At 44.9% G+C, this 20,165-nt stretch overlaps 1 protein-coding gene across 1 annotated transcript in view; it reads right to left on the reverse strand.

Moving 5' to 3' along the window:
* Positions 1-18,815, reverse strand: part of rrm2b (ribonucleotide reductase M2 b) — a 50,287-nt gene extending 31,472 nt beyond the window's left edge. The window contains exon 1 of the mRNA XM_084312399.1: positions 18,719-18,815. Within this exon, the coding sequence (XP_084168525.1) occupies positions 18,719-18,757 (39 nt within the window). The 5' untranslated portion in view covers positions 18,758-18,815. The remainder of the gene's footprint in view (positions 1-18,718) is intronic.
* Positions 18,816-20,165: the final 1,350 nt, after the last annotated feature.

Genomic DNA, 20,165 nt, shown 5'->3' on the forward strand with positions numbered 1-20,165 from the left:
CTCACGTTGTCCTGTGTCTGTCTCCCTTTAATAAATCCAGTTTGATCTTCATCTATAATGTCTGGCATAAACGTCTCAAATCTCTTTGATATTATCGATGTATACATCTTGTAATCCACGTTGAGTATGGACACAGGTCTGAAACTACTACATAATTCCCTATCCTTCCCTTCCTTCGGTATCGTGGTGATTATGGCTTCCTTCCACGAGGGGGGCATTTTTCCCTCTTCCATCGTGTGTCTGAACACCGCCCCTAACATGGGTGCTAATTCCGTTCCAAATGTCTTGTAGAATTCCGATGGGAATCCGTCGCTCCCCGGAGACTTGTTGTTTTTAGCTCTACTAATTGCCTCTTCCAGTTCTCGTTCCGTAATTATTTTATTTAATTCTTCATTCTGTTCTTTCCCTATCGATGGTAACTCTAGCTTCTCCAGATATGCTTCTATTTCCTCTTCTCCCGCTGCTTTTGGCTGTGTGTATAGTTTCTCATAGTATTCTCTAAATGTCCTCTCTATTTCAGCTGGGTCTCTCAATATTTCATTAGTCTTTGTATCCCTTATTGTGTGTATCGTGTTCAACTTCTGTTGCGTCCTAATTCTCCTAGCCAACAGTCTGGTCGCTTTTGGTCCCCCTTCATAGTACGTTTGTTTCATGAACCTCGCTTTCTTTTCTATTTCCGTCAATAATTCCCTATTTATCCTGGCCTTTACTTCTTTGATTTCTCCGAGCGTTTCCTGTTCTTTTGATATCTGGTGTCTCCCCTCTAGCTTCTTCAGCTTCCCTATCAGATTGTGATATGTCTCCTTTCTGGCCTTCTTCAGCATTGCTGTCTTCTCCATCAATTTCCCCCTTATCACCACCTTCAGCGTGTCCCATAGAATGTTCGGATCTACCGCCCCGTTGTCATTTTCCTCCTTATACCTGGCTATCTCCTCCTTGATCTGACTCACCACCAGGGGAGGAAACTAACTTTTTGGCTTACCAGCCAACTGGCGAGTATCTGATTTTTTTTTACCAGACAAACTGATTTTTTACCAGCCAAAAAAAATCGCTAATTGTGATAATTACTTCTTTGTATGTCTTCGTCTAAATTGATTTTCAATCATAGTAAAAATCACACCGTGTCTCTACTCTTTTAAATATTTATTAGCATAAAACATTAATAAGTCTCTACTCTTCACAATATTAGCATACAACATGTATTAATCACACTGTCTCTACTCTTCAAAATATTAGGATATCACATATTAACATGAAAGAGGGAACTATTCTGGACTGGGTTGGGCTGAACTAGGCAGTGAAAGATGCTGGGCTGGGCTGGACTAGGTTGGACTGGGTTGGGCTGGTCTAGGTTGGACTGAGTTGGGCAGTGAAAGAACCAAGCATTTCACTGTAATGTAATAGCTAAATAAAACAACTTGACTTGTTACATTTGCACTCTGGTTGTATGCCAAATGTATTCTGGTTGTACTGTACTTGTGCTGTAAGATGACAATACATTGGAACCGAATCGACAACGCTAGGGGTTCAGCAGGTGTATTCTGAATGCCAAGTATGACAACATCACCGTTGTGAAGGGCATATGGGCGAGTGGTGATATGGGGGGAAACCCGGTAATAATAAAATGTCACTCGGCTGCATTTAAGCAAAGCCGCTCAGTATAGTCCACTATGTTGAACGCGCGTTATGGTAGCTTGTTACATGCTAGGTAGCTAGCCGGCTAATGCTGGTTGACTTGTCATTCTCATCCGACTCGAAGGAGACGCGTCGCATGCTGTTGTTCGCCCCCATGTCAGACAGACCGCACTGATATCCGAAAGCGACGACTCTACATGAAATTATTTTCATCCACTGATGTGTTTTTGTCTAAGTTTGTCTACGTTGTCAAGCCGGTGGCAGGAGTCTGTAGGTCCGCGCGCAGTGATCTGTCCACTTCCCCTAGATGGGCGGCATCTTCTAGAAAATGAGTGTTCATTGGAGGAGCTTAGAGCGCATCTGTACAACGATGATGTTCATTGGTTATGGTTGGATTATTATGAGGCGCAAATGGGAGGAATCAAGGGGGGAGTCAGAGTTCGGCTTGTGCCAGTGAGCGAATCAGCAGATTGCAGAATGATTTTTTTGTTTTGTTTTGTAATTACTAGTACTCGCCAGACTGGCGAGTGCTCTTCATGAATTACTCGCCAAACGTAAAAAATACTCGCATTTGGCGAGTAAAGTGGCCTAATTTCCTCCCCTGCTCACCACCCCCTTGTTATTTAATATTCCTACATTTAGTCTCCAGATCGTGTTCCTCCGTCTCCCTTCTAGATCTACTGTCAGATATATGGCACTGTGATCCGATATGTCCGCTACTCCTATTCTGCTCTCCCATACCCTGTAACTGTCCCCCGTCGTCATCAAAAAGTAGTCTATTCTCGCATATGTCACGTGCGGGTGTGAGTAATGTGTGTATTCCCTGTCCATGGCGTGCATCCCCCTCCAAACATCTGTAATTCCCATTTCCGTCATCTGAATATTCATATATCTACTGATTGGTGCCCGTCCTTTTCTAGTACTCGTGGTGTCTAGGTCGTGATTCAGTACTACATTAAAATCTCCACCGCATATCAATATCCCTTCTAGTTCCATCACTATCATATAAAAAATGGTCTCATATAAATCCCTCTCACTCTCTGGGGGTGCATAAACATTCACTAACGTAATCATTTTTTTTATCTTATGTTGTGGGACTTGTACAGCACTTTCATAAACTTTGTTGTTTTTAAATGTGCTCTATAAATAAAGTGGGTTGGATTAATTAATTAAGTAGCCCCTTTCGTGACTGAGCCAACAAGGTTTCACTCGGCTGTGTGATTTAATTCAAGGTGGATCGCTGTTGTCGTTTGAACAACTTCAGATTTCATGGGAACTACCAATCCCCCAAATCAAGAATGTTTAAGATGAATGAAGTAAGATTTTGATTATTTGAAATATGGCCTGTGTAGACTAAACTATGCACAGAATTATGTCAGTCTACAAGGTCCGGATTCTACATGGTCCGGCAATGTAGACCTTGTAGACTCCACTACAGACCAATTATCAGTGAATGTTCATGCATTTTTAAGAAGGGCAACTTCCACAAAAAAACTAAGAACTCACCAAAACATCTCAGTAGCACCTTATCTACATTTTATTTCCTATTTTGTTTATTCATCCCAGTATCTTTCTTTCTTATGTGTGGAATTCTACAAGGCATGTAGGTGTATATGTATTTGAGGATGATATCCTTCAAACAGGCAATAGTGATGATATAATTTGGGCAGTGCTGAGCTGGGTTACTTTCCTCCAGTGTATTTGTCCCCCGGCCCCACCCAATGGCCCCATGCGCGCACGCACACACACACACAGACACACACACACACACACACACAACGCTTTTATCCAAAGCGACTTACAAGTTCTGTACGACAAGACAGCAAGAAGGGTACAACTCTATCAGCTGAGTAACAATGTTTATCAAAGTATTGCGTGTTACAGTGTAGGTTAGTTTATTAGGAAAAGTGCATGACAGTAAGGTTAGTCACGGTTAGATTTTTTTTATTTTTTTTTTTTTTTTAATCATTTCAGATAATGGTTGAAGAAGTGAGTCTTTAGTCAACGGCGAAAGATTGGACGGGATTCGGCTGTCCTAACTGGGATGGGTAGTTCTCACACACACACACACACACACACACACACGCACACAAATCGAAGTAAAAAAAAAAATTGAAAAAAAAATGTTTGAAATGTTTTTTTTTTTTTAAACTTCGATTTTTTTTTATGTTCGAAGCTTGTGCCATCGAACGAAGCTTCGAAGTATTTAAGACAGCCCTACATTTGACCCTCCATTTTTCCCTTCACCAGAACAAACCTTCCCTCCTTGTCTCTTACTTCCTTGATCAATTCAAATTTGACTGTGTTTTTGATTAACGTGATTACTCCTCTCCTCAGGTTCCGTTTAAAGGAACAAAGTTTTTTCATTTTTAATCACTTTTCGGGTCTTTATTTCTCCGTTTTTCACTCTTTTGACCAGGAGCCTCACCGCATGCGTGCTACCCTTCCGCTCTCATACCGGAAGTCGATGTTGAGTTATTATATAATAATGGCTATTTTTTCCATGGTTTTCGACCGATATCTTTATTGAGATTAATTTTTATTTTTATTTGTGTTTATTGGAATTGTAACTGAGGGGTACAATTCCCTGACTGTATTAATCAAGTATTGGTATCATTAAACCACTACCGTATTATGTACATTACTGGCCGTACCGTACACAGGTATATCAGATGAGAACTTCTCCACAATAACACGGTTTCCACACAAATACTCGTTTAGAATATTTATTACATCAAAGGGGTATTATTACATTACTTTAATTGCGCTTATAAGGCAAATAGAATGTGCATAGGCAAGTCAATAATGAATATTAGTAATTATCTATGGTACTCAGGAGAGATACTGGAGATACTGAAAGGGGGGTACTACCGGTTGTAAGCCAGCAGGGGGAGGCAATGCTCTATACAAGTCAAGGGTCCACGGAGGCGATATCACCCCTGTGTCAGCGGGGAAAGCAGCAGCTGTAATCCTAGGGTGCGCGCCGCAGATGAAGCCGTGGAGTCTCTGCTCCGACAGAGACGGGTTCGAGTGATGTCCTCACGGGCATGGGTAGATCTCACAGCAGTGGGGTAGACGGTTCTCTGCTCCAGCAGCTTGGTGAAGAATGAAGAATAATAATCCTGCCTGGTGGCTCTGCAATCACCGGTGTAGGTATCCTCCGTGGTGCGCGGTGGTTCACAATTGAACTTGACGTTACTATCCTATTAGCACGCGGCAATAAGTGCTCTATGTAGACACACAATTACCCACTTCACGTGGTCTTTGACTCGTAATGAAGGCTTACTCGTAAATAGCGAACGATACGTTAAACGAACGTATTAGGATAACACGAGACTCTATCTTGGGGCAATACGAGCCCTCCGTCACCACACGTTGCGTAGTGGGTGAGACGTCGCTTGGATAACTGGAACTGAACGAGACTGAACGGGACAAGGGACTAAGAGGAATTCTACATTTCTTGCGCCCTATTTATATGTACCGTGGATAAATAGTGCCGCTCTGCTTTCGGTAGCCGTATTCCTACGCGGAGCTGGGGCTAGTCAAGGCATGTCGTGTCGGTAGCTTTCAAGTCAGCTCTAGGGGTAAGTCACTGGCGCCTAGGGGATCGCTTCCAATAGGAGAACGAATATTATGGTCTGTCCTGTACCAGGTAAAGGGATATTCCGTGTATATGTACAAAGAATATACAAGGGATATCAAACGATATACAAATATTATACATGGGATCTCAGGCAATAAATATATATATTCGGTTTAATCTGACCCTTTGTAACAGGAATAGTGGGGGTTTAATCAGGGGTTTAATCAGGGGTTTATCTAGAGGGGGGTCGGAGTGGAGAGCGTCTTATTGGATCCATGACTCCAGTGGGTAATGAGAGGAAGATGACCATCCTTAGTGGATGGCAGGCCATGTGAGCGGATTGGAGCGTGAGCGGCGCGGGGCGCGGAGCGGGCGGTTTTGACGTGAGCGAGGAGTGGGTTTTAAAATGGGTCGGCGCGACGTCCGGAGCGAGAGTTCTCCTCCGCTCCAATCCACTCCAGGTCGCTCACAGTGGTTTAACACTGTTGATGTAATATACATGCAGTACAATGCCAAAGCAACAGATGGCGATGTACAAACATGAAGGCCATTTTCAACCAATGAGAAGGGTGAACCTGTGATATCCGGTTCAGGCTTTGTCACTGTAGAGACGCCCACACTCACTCCTGTTAGAAAAAGTATCGACGCCATTGTTGTTGACGTTAGCTTACATGCTAACGTTAATGGCAGCGACCATAGCATTGTGGCTCGGCTAGCCTATCATCGCTTAATATAGCTAGTGAATGGATAAACAACGTTATTTAACATTGCAGAATGGGTACAATTACAATGCGGCTCAATACAAACAATTGTTAAGGGGCCCAGGGGGTGTAGACTGTTGTAGTTTGAGCTCATTTACACCATGCTCCAAAAAAAAATAAAAAATCTGCCGAGCGATCTGGCGCGGGGCTCGATTCAAGGTGAGCGGGGAGCGAGCGGAGAGCGACTTGGGGGCGGGGTCAACATGATCGATTAGCGGAGCGGACCAAGCTTTAAAGAGCGAAGAGCGGATTTCTCGGCCGCGCCGATCCGCTCACGTGGCCTGGTGGATGGGGCATAGGGGGGGGATTGGAGAGTGGGTATAGGAGGGTTAATAATAGGACGGGTGGGTTAGGGTTTAGAGTAGAAGGAGGGTGGGTTGTAACTGGGGTGGTATTGTTCTGTGTTTTATGTACTGTTGTCTTATATGTGTGTGATTGTTCCTCCTCTGAACTCCTGAGATTGACCGTCTGGGCCCGCCTGGATCAGCACCTCGAGCCTCAGCCTAGCTGCACTGGTATGTTCTCCGCATTTAGACAAATTCGACCATGGCTAAATTGAATATTTTAATTTGGAACGCTGGAGGTCTTAACGCCCCTCACAAGCGTGCCAGTGTCCTTTGGTTATTGAAGAGGAGAAATATTGACATTGCTCTCCTTAGTGAGACGCATTTATTGGTAGGTGATGTGTCAAGGCTGGCAAATCGACAATATCATGTTATCTCCTCATCCTCAGCCGATGATAAGACGAAAGGAGTCGTCATAGTTACAAGACGTAACCTTGATATCAAAGTCCTGGACGTGTGGTCGGACACGGAGGGAAGGATTACTATAGCAAAAGTTGAGTTCTCTCATAGGAAGATGGCAATAATAGCATTGTATGCCCCTAACACATTTGATTCAGCGTTCTAATACAATCACGAAGAATTTGTTGGAACTTACTGGATACGCTCTCATTGTGGGTGGCGATTTTAATGCGTGCTGGGATGCGGAGATGGATAGGTCGGGGTCCTCTGAAACAAGCGACCAACAACGGTCCTCTAAGGCCCTCAGGATGTGGGCCCAGGACACTGGGCTCACAGACCTATGGCGCATATCCAATCCCACCCTCAAGGATTACTCTCACCTGTCAGCCAGACACAAAACCTTCTCTCGAATAGACTATGCATTCGCGTCCCCTAATATGTTTGATAGTTTCGACGTCTCATTGGTTCCCCTGGCTCTCTCGGACCACAAGGGGATTTTCCTTACGGCAACCTTTGGCAGGCTCTCCACGAGAGCTCCCAGATGGCGTTTTAACTCAACCTTGTTAAAGAACGATGATTTCTGTTCTGAGTTCAGGAGTAAACTAGCTGAATTCTTGCAGATCAACGTTGGCACGGTCGAAGACCCTAGGGTCCTGTGGAACGCATTGAAAGGATTTATCAGGGGTCATGTCACACTTTTCGCCTCCAATTTGCAAAAATCCCGGTAAAAAAAACTAGAAGGACTGGAAACATTATATGCAGACCTATACGCATCCTTGCAAACTAACTATAGTGAACGACTAAACACACAACGTAAGATAGTCAAGAAAGAAATAAACTCCATACTTAAACAACAGTCTGAGTTCTTGATACATAGGACAAGACAAAATTACTACTTTCATGGCTCCAGGCCTAGCCATCTATTGGCAATGAAAATACGCTCGAATGATCATTTCTCGGATATCCCCTCGATCAAGACGAGACAGGGTACAGTCACTACTGATTCGAAAAAGATCAATGACACTTTTAAAGAGTTTTACTCACAGTTATATAGCTCAGAGGTTAGTCTCGACGACTCTAAATTTGAATCGTTCATTGGCGGGCTTGAGATACCCCACATTTCTGAGGAAGAGGCCAAGGAACTGGGGAAACCGATCACTCTTATGGAATTGAGGGAGACGATTGCTGAAATGCAGAGGGGTAAGGCACCAGGCTGGGATGGTATTCCACCCGAGGTGTATTTAGCTTTCTGGGACCAATTGGGTCCATTGATGCTCGATATGATCAATTATGCTATCGAACAAGGGGAGTTCTGTCAACATGGCGTTGATTTCCTTACTTCTCAAGAAGGACAAAGATCCCAATGATTGTGGTAGCTATAGGCCCTTGAGTCTTCTCTGGGCCGATTTAAAAGTGTTTGCCAAGGTGCTGGCCCGCCGCCTGCAGAGATTTATGAGGATATTGGTACACTGCGATCAAACTGGTTTTATCCCGGGGCGCCTGGCTGCAGATAATCTTAGGAGGCTGTTGCATGTAATCGATAACAGTAAAGACAATACAGCTCCGTCCACAGTTCTGTCTTTGGATGCCATGAAGGCGTTTGACAGACTTGAGTGGTCATACCTGTGGAAGGTACTTGAGGTTATGGGTCTTGGAAAGAGTTTTATTCATATGATTAAAGTCCTGTATGCCTCGCCGTCTGCGATGATACTGACAGGCAAAAACTGTTCCACACTCTTTCCAGTCTCCAGATCTTCTAGACAGGGTTGTCCTCTGAGCCCAGGACTGTTCGCGCTTTCCCTCGAACCATTGGCCCAATTTATTAGGCAATCGGAGGACATCGTCCGCATAATGGTCAATAATACTCCACACAAAATTGCTCTCTATGCGGATGACCTGCTGATTTTTATGGACGACCCCTCCCGGTCGGCCACAAAATTATTGGGAATAATCGACGACTTTGGTAAAATGTCAGGCTTTAAAGTGGAAATGAAGCAGTGCGATAAATACATATTCATAGCATCACATTAGTATTTAGATAAGCCACAGAAGAAATCATGTTATAAAAATAAGCAGTTTCTAAGAAAAAACGATTTGTTGTGTGCATTTCTGAAGCATTTAGCATTATGGGCGCGGCCATTTTGTTGCTGACGTCATGGAGCTTGTTTGGTGTATACACTGCTGGTTAGTTGCCTATAGTGAATGGGTCAGTCGGTAAATAAAATGTTGCCTACAAAACAACGGGACCGCGGTGGTTCTGTTTGTATTGCTCCTGGCTGTTCAAACTAATTTTACCATGTGAGAGAGAGGAAAGTTGGTTAATTTCCACAAACTACCAGTGAAAAAAACAGTGTTGTTGGCATGTTGGCTCAGGCTGGCTGCACTCAGGCGGCGTGATCAGCCTGTTGGACAGGGAATGAAGATCCCCAGAGAACACTTCATTGCCTCGGATTATGTTGTTGGGGGTGGAAGGTTTGTCCAGAAGACCACTAATCAGCTGAAGCCTGATGCGGTTCCCTCGGTCTTCGACAGACAGACCGGCGTTAGCTCTCGGGAGCGATCGCTAGCTAGTTGGCACCAGCCGGGGACCGGCGTTAGCTCTCGGGAGCGATCGCTAGCTAGTTAGCACCAGCCGGGGACCGGCGTTAGCTCTCGGGAGCGATCGCTAGCTAGTTAGCACCAGCCGGGGACCGGCGTTAGCAACCGGGAGCGATCGCTAGCTAGTTAGCACCAGCCGGGGACCGGCGTTAGCAACCGGGAGCGTCGCGGAGCATTCAGCCTGCTGGCTACACAGCTTGTCTGTGTGCTAATAGCCTCTGCAAGCTAACGGTAGCTGGCTACACAGCTTGTCGGTGTGCTGGAGCCTCTGCAAGCTAACGGTAGCTGGCTCCAGGCTATTAGCACATCGACAAGCTGCTGGAGCTCCCGACGCTCGGCTGGTTGAAGTGGATCTAGGTAGCCAGCAGGCTGAATGCTCCGCGACGCTCCCGGTTGCTAACGCCGGTCCCCAGCTGGTGCTAACTAGCTAGCGATCGCTCCCGAGAGCTAACGCCGGTCCCCGGCTGGTGCCAACTAGCTAGCGATCGCTCCCGAGAGCTAACGCCGGTCTGTCTGTCGAAGACCGAGGGAACCGCATCAGGCTTCAGCTGATTAGTGGTCTTCTGGACAAACCTTCCACCCCCAACAACATAATCCGAGGCAATGAAGTGTTCTCTGGGGATCTTCATTCCCTGTCCAACAGGCTGATCACGCCGCCTGAGTGCAGCCAGCCTGAGCCAACATGCCAACAACACTGTTTTTTTCACTGGTAGTTTGTGGAAATTAACCAACTTTCCTCTCTCTCACATGGTAAAATTAGTTTGAACAGCCAGGAGCAATACAAACAGAACCACCGCGGTCCTGTTGTTTTGTAGGCAACATTTTATTTATTGACTGACCCATTCTATGCTACGACTATGCTACGACTATGCTTGCACCTCATGGTACCAAAGCACCTCAAAGGCGCTAAAAACAAAATTACAAACATCTCAAAACAAACTGGTCAGACTACTGCTTGACCTTACTCCTAGAACCCACCTCACCCCTGCCCACTTTGACAACCTAGGATGGCTTAGAGTAGACGACAGAGTACAACAACTTGCAATGGGCCTGGTCTACAAGATACACTACACGACCAAGGTACCCATGTACATGTCAAAATACTTCCCAAAGGTCAGTGAATACCACGATCACAACACCAGAGGGAGCTCCACAAATCATGTTAAACCCAGATTCGGCTCAAATAAGGGACTAAACACGTTTCGCAATTATGCCACATCAATGTGGAACGCCCTACCCAAAGCTGTAAAGGAATGTGGATCACTACCCACTTTCAAAACCTCTCTCAAGGGACACCTACGGGAGACTGCAATTCAACACTGGCCCCTGTAAATATCCTAACCCAACCCCCTCCAATGTACAGTCATTTACCTAGTATGGTTTTGTCAATAGTTCAATGTACAATTGTGTTTGTTTGTACAGTGTCTCCTCCCCCCCCCCCCCCCCTCAATGTACAGTGTTACTTGTTTATACAGTGTGCCCACCGCCCCCCCCCCCCCCCCCCCCCCCCCCCAACCACCTCCAATGTAAATTACCCAGTATGGTTGTCAATATCCCAATGTACCCAACCCCCCCCGCCCAACCTCCTCCAATGTACAGTTTCTACGTCAAATGTATATACTCCCTTTTCTTGACTCCTTCTGTATCACAAACAGTACTGTATTTGCAAATCTGGTATGTCATAAATGTATAGATGTAGCAGTACTGACTATCTGTATGTCATGTATGTCATATATGTCTATATGAATTGAAAATGGGGGACCCTGATGGAAACAAGACAAACGTCTTTCTCAGGTCTGCATCCCCTTAACAATTGTATGTATTGAGCCGTACTGTATTGTACCCATTCTGCAATCTGTTAAATAAAGTTTTCATTCATTCACTATAGGCAACTAACCAGCAGTGTATACACCAAACAAGCTCCATGACGTCAGCCATGACGTCAGCAACAAAATGGCGGCGCCCATGTTGAAAACAGGGATATTATATTTGATTTTTCAGACAAATAAGATAGATTTCACATTTGATTATAGAACCCTGTCTTACACAAGGTACACAACAAACAAACTAGGATCACATTGCTCACTGCTTCATTTCCACTTTAAGATTAACTGGAACAAATCAGCCTGCCTACCTCTTAATGAGCTGGCCAAGGCGGTACGACTACCAGCTGATATCCCCATAGTAGAACATTTTAAATACTTGGGCATAGAGATATTCCCCACGCTGAATCAAACTACTAAGTACAACTTCACGGGTACGTATGATAAAATACGCCAGGATCTAGACAGGTGGTCGTCCCTTCCTAACTCCTTACAAGCCCGGGCTTCCATAATCAAAATGAACGTCCTGCTAGGATAAATTTTGTTAGCTCAATGCTCCCCCTGCCCCCTCCAATAGACCACTGGCGCAAGGTACAATCGATGGTATCTAAGTTTATCTGGAATAACAAACGACGAGAATCAAAAGGGCTACTACTCAACGTAGAAAACAAGATGGGGGCCTCGCAATCCCTGATTTTAAGCTTTATTTCTGGTCCTTTTCACTGAGACCTCTGATGTGCTGGCTAGACCCTGTTGAGGCTGTATCTTGGCGCACCTTAGAATCGGCGGCGGTTTCACCGCTAAGATTGCAGGATGTAGTGTACTCCACTGTCCCTATTTCGAAATGCCGACTGAGGTATGGACCGATCATAACTCACGTGATCCAAACGTGGCGTAATGTACAGAAGTCGTGTGGGGTTAAATGCCCATGGCACCTGGACTCTCCAATTTTTAACAATCAGCAACTACTTGTTGGGCATAAGCCGGTTAGTATTCCTCAATGGCAAAGGAGGGGAGTTCATACTCTGGAGGATATTTATGATAAGAACGGCCTTCGGGCGTTTCAGGACTTAAGAGAATTTTATGATCTTCCCGGCGAGTCTTTCTTTCTTTACCTTCAACGCAGCGCTGAGGGCGCATGGCGTGCCGTGGGCTCAAGCTTTGCAACCACACCCCTTCCTCAGGCTCATAGTGGACAGGACGACCTCCAGAGGGTTTGTCTCAGACTTTTATACGCTCTTAATTCAATCCACGTATAAAAATTTGTCATTGGATACAATCTGGCGTGTGGATATCCCGGAGTTGGACCCCGAGTTTGACTGGGATGATGTTTGGGCAAATGTGGCACTGTCTTCCCGCAACCCCAATCACCAGCAAATTAATTTTAATTATATTCATAGGACCTATCTTACACCTAGGAAGCTATTTGCTATGGGACTGGTAACCGACTCTCGGTGCACTTTGTGCTCTCAAAGGGCCGCTGGCACTTATATGCATATGTATTGGGATTGCCCACCAGTGGCCCGCTTCTGGAGGTCAATAACGGACAAACTTTCAGATTTGTGTGGCTTAACTATCCCATTCACAGCTGTTACGCTACTCCTGAACGATATAACGACACTACCCGCGTCCGTACAACTGAAAAGGGTTGTCCTAGCGGGCGTCACAGCGGCGAAGAAGCTAATAGCAATGAGATGGAAGGAGCCGGAGAAGCTCACAGTGATTAACTGGTCCCTAACACTGTTGGATGTGATTTATCTTGAGATATCCACGGCGCGGGTGATTGGGGTGGGGCAGGCTGGGATTGACCTATGGTTCGCAACAGCCGAGAAGGTCAGGACCGCCGTGTGCGGCTGAGCGGGGTTGGGGTGCTTGTTCGGGGGAGTCCGGCGGTCTCGTGGGAGGGGGAGGAGGAAATGTCTTGTCTGTCTTGTCTTTTGTGATGTCTTGAATTTAACTAGGGATTTTATGGGGGGGCAGCTATTTAGCTATTTCTTCACTATTTGGACACTTTTAAACGGTTCCTGTGAGTCTATGGAACACCTCTGTAGGTTTTGTTTTTCAAGAAGGCTCATTGTTTTGTTTTCTTCCTCAGGACCTTAGGCCGTTTTGAGGCTGGGCTCCAACCACTGTGTGACCCGGTGGCATCTGTCACATAGGGTGATTGTTGTGAGGTGGGTTGGGAGAGTGGCCTTTTGGAAATTAGAGATATAGTTTTATTAATATAGGGCCACACGGCCGGTAAACGGTGCTGAATACTGGGAAAGGCCAATTATTTATTATTTATTAGATAGTACCCCTTGAAATTTAATAGGTTGAATTCTGTTTTCCCTTCTTTTTGTCTTTATAATTTGTTATTTCTGTATTATTATTGTTTCTGTTATTTTCTGTGAAGTTCTGAGTATTGTGATTGTGGTTATTGTGTTGTCTTGTTTCATGTGAATAATAATAAAGAAAATTGATAAAAAAAAAAAACATATATGACACACACGACATACAGATAGACAGTACTGCTACATCTATACATTTATGACTTACCAGATTTGCAAATACAGTACGGTTTGTGATACAAAAAGTGTCCAGAAAAAGAGTGTATATACATTTGACGTAGAAACTGTACATTGGAGGAGGTTGGGTAGGTGGGGTGGGGTTGGGTGGGTGGGGGGCTGTACATTGGAGGTGGGGGGGGGGGGGGGTTGGGTAGGGACACACACACTGTACACTGGAATACTGACAAAACCATACTTGGTCATTTACTGTACAACTGGGTTAAAGGATAACTCCACTATTTTGGGAAATTAGCTTATTTAACATCTTCCCTGGAGTTAGACAAGAAGATGCATACCTTTTTTGTCTCTGTGCGTGCATTTTTATTTTTTTGTCTTTTTTCCCCCTCCATTTTCCTCCGATTTTCTCCCATCCCAATGTTAGTCGTATGCCAATTCCCAGTCCCTTCCTGGTCGCTGCGCACTTACCCCCCACAGTCAGATCATCTGGGAGAGTGGAGGCTACCACGTGCTTCCTCCGACACACGTCCAGCCAATCACCGCTTCTTTTCACCTGGCAGCGCGGATTCTCATTGAGAGGGCGTAGCGTGTGGGAGGACCACACTATCCCCCTCACGTCCAATCCGCGCTTAGCAGGCGCCCCGACCGAACTGTAGGAGTCGCTGTTTTACAACGACCCGGACCCACCCCGCCAGCTTCTCCCACCCTCTGATACAGCCAATTGTATCAGTGCAGACGGCCAGCCAAGCTGGTGACAACCCCGGAGCTGTGAGCTGGATTCGAACAGGCAAATCCAGCTCAGCTCCGGGGCTGGTGACGAACGCAATCTCCGCTCGGCCACCTAACCGCCCTCTGTGCGTTATATGTGCGGGAATATATGCTCCGTTAGCATAGCTTAGCTTCATCACTGGAAGTGAGGCAGGACAGTAGCCTTACAGTGCCTTACAGTGTATTGCAAGGTCTGACATTGACCAAACTTGATATGCATGACCTTGGTGGGCTCTAGGTCAACTCCTGAAAAGGGGGTCAATGTCAGACCTTGCAATCAAAAGTTAGGGGCGCACTGAAATTATGGCAAGGGTTATTAGCCCCCTAACTTTTGATTGCAAAGTCTGACATTGACCCCCTTTTCAGGAGTTGACCTAAAGCCCACCAAGGTCATGCATATCAAGTTTGGTCAATGTCAGACCTTGCAATACACTGTAAGGCACTGTAAGGCTACTGTCCTGCCTCACTTCCAGTGATGAAGCTAAGCTATGCTAACGGAGCATCTATTCCCAAAGCTAAAATACACGCACAGAGACAAAAAAGGTATGCATCTTCTTGTCTAACTCCAGGGAAGATGTTAAATAAGCTAATTTCCCAAAATAGTGGAGTTATCCTTTAAGACATTTGTAGGGGCCAGTTTCGAAATGGAGTCTGCCGGGGAGGGGACTGTACATTAGGAGGGGGTGGGTGGGAGAGAAATATACATATATGGCGGGGAGAGAATATATACATGCGGTGGGGAGGAGACTGTCTATTAGGAGGGGGTGGGGAGTTTGGACATTTACGGTGGCCAGTTTAGAATTGCAGCCTCCCGTAGGTGCTCTTTAAACACATTGACGACCAGCGTGTCGCGCTGATTTATAGGCCAGAGGACAGAGGTTTGTTTACAAACCGATGTACTTTCTAACAACTATATATATACTTTATAGTATTGCTATCTGTCCATTCTCATTGTCACTTGAGTGCATAAACCGTGCCTTCATAATGGCTTAAAGAAAATAAAAAATCCATCGGTTGGTTGTCATTTTATAGCGCCGTGAATATAAGGTTTATCGCAGTTTTCGCCTCGGTTTTTTTCTGGGGAGCTAGATAATAGGCTAAAGGCTAGTCACGTTATATCAAACGCCATTTCTGCTGTATATATACGAATGAAATAAAACAAACTGCGTAGCATCCGGATTATTACAGAGCATCTGTAACTGAGGGGTACAATTCCCTGACTGTATTAATCAAGTATTGATATCATTAAATCACTACCGTCTATGTACTACTGGCCAATACTGTACACAAGTATATTAGATTAGAACACTTCCACAATAACACGGTTTTCCACACAAAATACACGTTTACAATATTTATTACATAAAGAATATTAGATTACATTACTTTGTCACTTTAGATGCGCTTATAAGGCAAATAGAATGTGCAGGCAAATCAATAATGAATATTAAGGATGATCTCTATGGTACTCTGGGAAAGGGGGTACTACCGATTGTAAGCCAGCAGGGGGGGGGCAATGCTCTATGAATGTCAATGGTCCACGGAGCTGTAGCAAGGCACCTGGAGACGGTGTTTTACTCCCTGAGTCAGCGGGGAAAAGCAGCCTGGTCCCAGGATGCGCGCCGTGCAGGTGAAAGCCGTGGTGCCTTTGGTACGACAGAGACGGGCTTGAGTGATGTCCCCACGGGCACGTAGATCCCACAGCAGTGGGTGTAGACGGTTCTCTGCTTCCAGCAGCTTGGTGAAGAATGAAGAATAATAATCCTTGCCGGGAAGTGGCACTGCTGGCGGGGTGTAAATCCTCCGTGGTGCTGCTGGTCCGGTGTAGATATCCTCCGGTGCGGTAGTGCACGGTTGAACTTGACGTTACTATACTATTAGCACGGGCAATAAGTGCTCTATGTAGACGCACAATTACTCACTCCACGTGGTCTTTGACTCGTAATGAAGGCTTTACTAATAAATAGAGAACGATACGTTAAACCAACGTACTAGGATAACACGAGGCTCTATCTTGGGGCAATGCGAGCCCTGCTCTGCCCACGTTGCGTAGTGGGTGAGACGTTGCTTGGATAACTGGAACTGAACGAGACTGAACGGGACAATGGACTAAGAGGCTAAGAGAAAGTTCTACTTTACTTGCGCCATATATATATGCGCTGTGAACAAATAGTACCATTCGTATTTCAGTAGCCGTATTCATGGGCAGACGCTGGGCATGTACAGACATATCTCGTCGGTACCTTTGAAGTCAGCTCTAGGGGGTAAGGCAGTGGCGCCGGGGGATCGCTTCCAATAGGAGAACGAATATTATGGTCTGTCCTGCTACCAGGTAAAGGGATATTCCGTATATTGTACAAAGAATATACAAGGGATATCAAACGATATGCAAATATTATACATGGGATCTCAGGCAATAAATATATATATTCGGTTTAATCTGACCCTTTGTAACAGCATCTATGGATGAAATGGGGGCGGCGGGGAACGCCGATTACTATTATTGATTAGCAATACAGTGTGCGTTCAATATACCATTTTCACTGATCGATCACGTTACGTTTTAAAACAATGTCCAATCCAGCTGTAATTTGGGTGAATAGTATCCTACCGTCAGGTCATGTGATCGCCGGCAGCATTTCGTCATTAGTCATCGGAATCTGGTAGATCGATATGTCCATTGGCTAATCATAAATCCCATTATTCCAGGCTGAAATATGCGTTCGGTAACGGGATCAAAGATGGAGGGTGTTCGTTTGGAACCGAGGCTCATATGATCCGCCCACAGACAGTAAAAAGAATTTTCAATCGCCCTCAATGATACTGCAGTGGAGCGATGGCGCCCCTAAGCGGATCTGGCCGGTATTGCATGTTTCGAAAATCAAATATGTGGGTAGGTCCTGCAAGTCGATCGCGGACGTTAATAGCGTTATTAATATGGAATAAAACAATAACAACTCGCCACGAGTTAACTCGTGGCTCTGGTCCTCAACGGGTGGAATCGAATCACGAGTTAACTCGTGCTTGTGCGGCAAAAACGGTTTTGAATGTGGGTAGGGAGGGATTCACATTCCTTTACAGCTTTGGGTAGGGCGTTCCACATTGATGTGGCATAATTGCGAAACGTGTTTAGTCCCTTGTTTGAGCTGAATCTGGGTTTAACATGATTTGTTGAGCTTCCTCTGGTGTTGTGGTCGTGGTATTCACTGACCTTTGGGAAGTATTTTGACATGTACATGGGTACCTTAGTCGTATAGTGTATCTTGTAGACCAGGCCCATTGCAAGTTGCTGTACTCTGTCGTCTACTCTAAGCCATCCTAGGTTGTCAAAGTGTGCAGGGGTGAGGTGGGTTCTAGGGGTAAGGTCAAGTAGTAGTCTGACTAGTTTGTTTTGTGATGTTTGTAATCTTGTTTTTAGCGCCTTTGAGGTGCTTTGGTACCTGGTACAGGCAATACATACATCAAGGGAATTAATTAAAACACACATCAAACAAACAACCAAATAAAATTACAAGGTATGTAATACATGAAGCTGAACAGTAGTTAAAAAGTAGTGAGGGGGATCAATTTGTCAATTTTCAAAGTCTTTTGCATCTCGTTCCAACTCCTGGGAGCAGGACATTGGAAGGAGGTTTGAGCAAAGGAAGTGTTAACACAGGGAACATCTAGCGAGATAATGGTGAGTAGCTAGAAGATACCATGTGTGGTTATAAACTGCTTATTAGTACACATTTCGACATCAGTAACCTAATTAATCTGCTCGCCAGAGTCCCATGTGGACAACACAAAAATACATGTTGGGCAGTTTTGTAAGTGCAGAGTGTGCCTTTAAATTGTGATGTAAACACAGGTCACCACGCTTGCGCACTTCGGTAATGTCCTGACTCAAAACAATGAGACGACATTGTGGTAATCGTTTAAAAGTATGTTGGGGGGCATTGGAGTGAATACCGGTATGCAAAATATTTAATTATGAGATATCATTCAAATTAAACATGTACTCTTCAATCAGACTGAGTTTAACCCAAGGCAGTGGTTTAAACACCAAAGTGTCCCCATCCGAGAACACACATACTACTGGAGCAGCTTTGAATGTCAGCAACATTGTAGCAATTTCACAAAGGGAAGATTATTCCGCCCTTTAATCTAACGTATAGTGTATATTTGGTATTTAATAACTATGGACAAAACCTATTACTATTATTTTTATCATGGATACATTTCGTATACGATTTTGACCAGGCGCACAACACTAATTTCAAACCACATTCTACAAGGGTATATACATAATGTACCCTACCTGACAACCGCTGGACAGCGGGCGTACATTCATATCCATTTCATACACAGTGACGGAGAACTGCAGCGCTGCTGTTGTATGTCCAATGTCGCAGTCATTCAACTGAAGTCATCTCTTTAAACGGAGAAGCATCCGATTAGAGCTATGGCGCCTCTACTGGCTATTCAACAAAACGACTCCACAATTCTCAACCAGCACTAAGGAACAGTCATCCCTAATACTTTATTAACGCTCCTTAAAGTCAAGGGGTACTTAAAACATTGCAGACCCCTTATTAACATGAAGCCATGCAGTGTGCGAGCAGTCTATTTATTTTCAGTAATAAATAAACCGTGTGCAAGCTGTTTATTTTCAGTATTTGCTTTCAGCTCAGTACCTGCCCTCTTGGTTTGGATATGCATGCATACTGCTACTTGTATATACCCATGTATACATTTAAATTAAGGGGTTAGAATATATAAACATAAAACAAAAAGTTCAGAAATTTGTGTTTGGTAGATTATTTCTCTGTTGTAACAATGCTTCTTGGCAATACATTTTATACCATTGGAAAGCCTGTTTATTTACGTTTTAAACAGCTTATTCTGCAGTTGCTATTGACTCTTGTTTGGTGAATTGGATGATTGAAGTCTTATCAGTAACAAGGAAGAAACGAGACATATTGGCAATTTTAAAATGTATTCATTTAACAGTCAGGAGCCTCAGTAGCGTGTGTAAGAAGTTGAACCACACACAGCCACAACAGCCTGGCACCTCCTCATGCTGGACACCAGCGTGGTGACACACTGCTGTGGGGTAGCATTCCACTCCTCAACCAGGATTTGTCGCAAGTCAGCCAACGTGGTTGTGTTGGTCACACTGAGCACGAACCAAGCCCAAGCTGATCCCACAAGTGTTCAATTGGGTTGAAGTCAGGACTGTTGGCAGGCCATTCCATTCTCTCTACTCCCAAATTCTGGAGGTAGTCTCTGATAAACCTGCTCTGTGGGGGCGAGCGTCGTCATCTCGGAGGATGGAGTTTGGTCCCAGACTGGAGATATGAGATGGCCACTGGTAGGGGGTAGGTGCGGAAAAGTGACCATAGCTCAGCGTAGGAAGGTCCGATCGAGGTCCATATCGGCCAGGCTGCTGCGGCTGTGTATGGTTCTTCCACACGCTACTGAGGCTTCTGACTGTTTGTTAAATTAATTAATTGTAAAATTGCCAATATGTCTACTTTCTTCCTTGTTACGGATAGACTTGAATCATCCAATTCACTAAACAACACGAAAGAAGAGTCAATAGAAACAGCAGAATAAGCAGTTTGAATAAGATTTGCCACATTTTTCATGGGCGCAACCCACATACTCGGCTGTGCTGCTCATCCCACAAATGCATGTTCCTTACAAATGGGGCACCATTTAAAGGGTAAATAAACAGGATTTCCAACGGTATAAAATGTATTGCC

Source organism: Notolepis coatsorum (genome assembly GCF_963971535.1).
Source record: "Notolepis coatsorum genome assembly, chromosome: 4".
Classification (NCBI taxonomy): Eukaryota; Metazoa; Chordata; class Actinopteri; order Aulopiformes; family Paralepididae; genus Notolepis; species Notolepis coatsorum.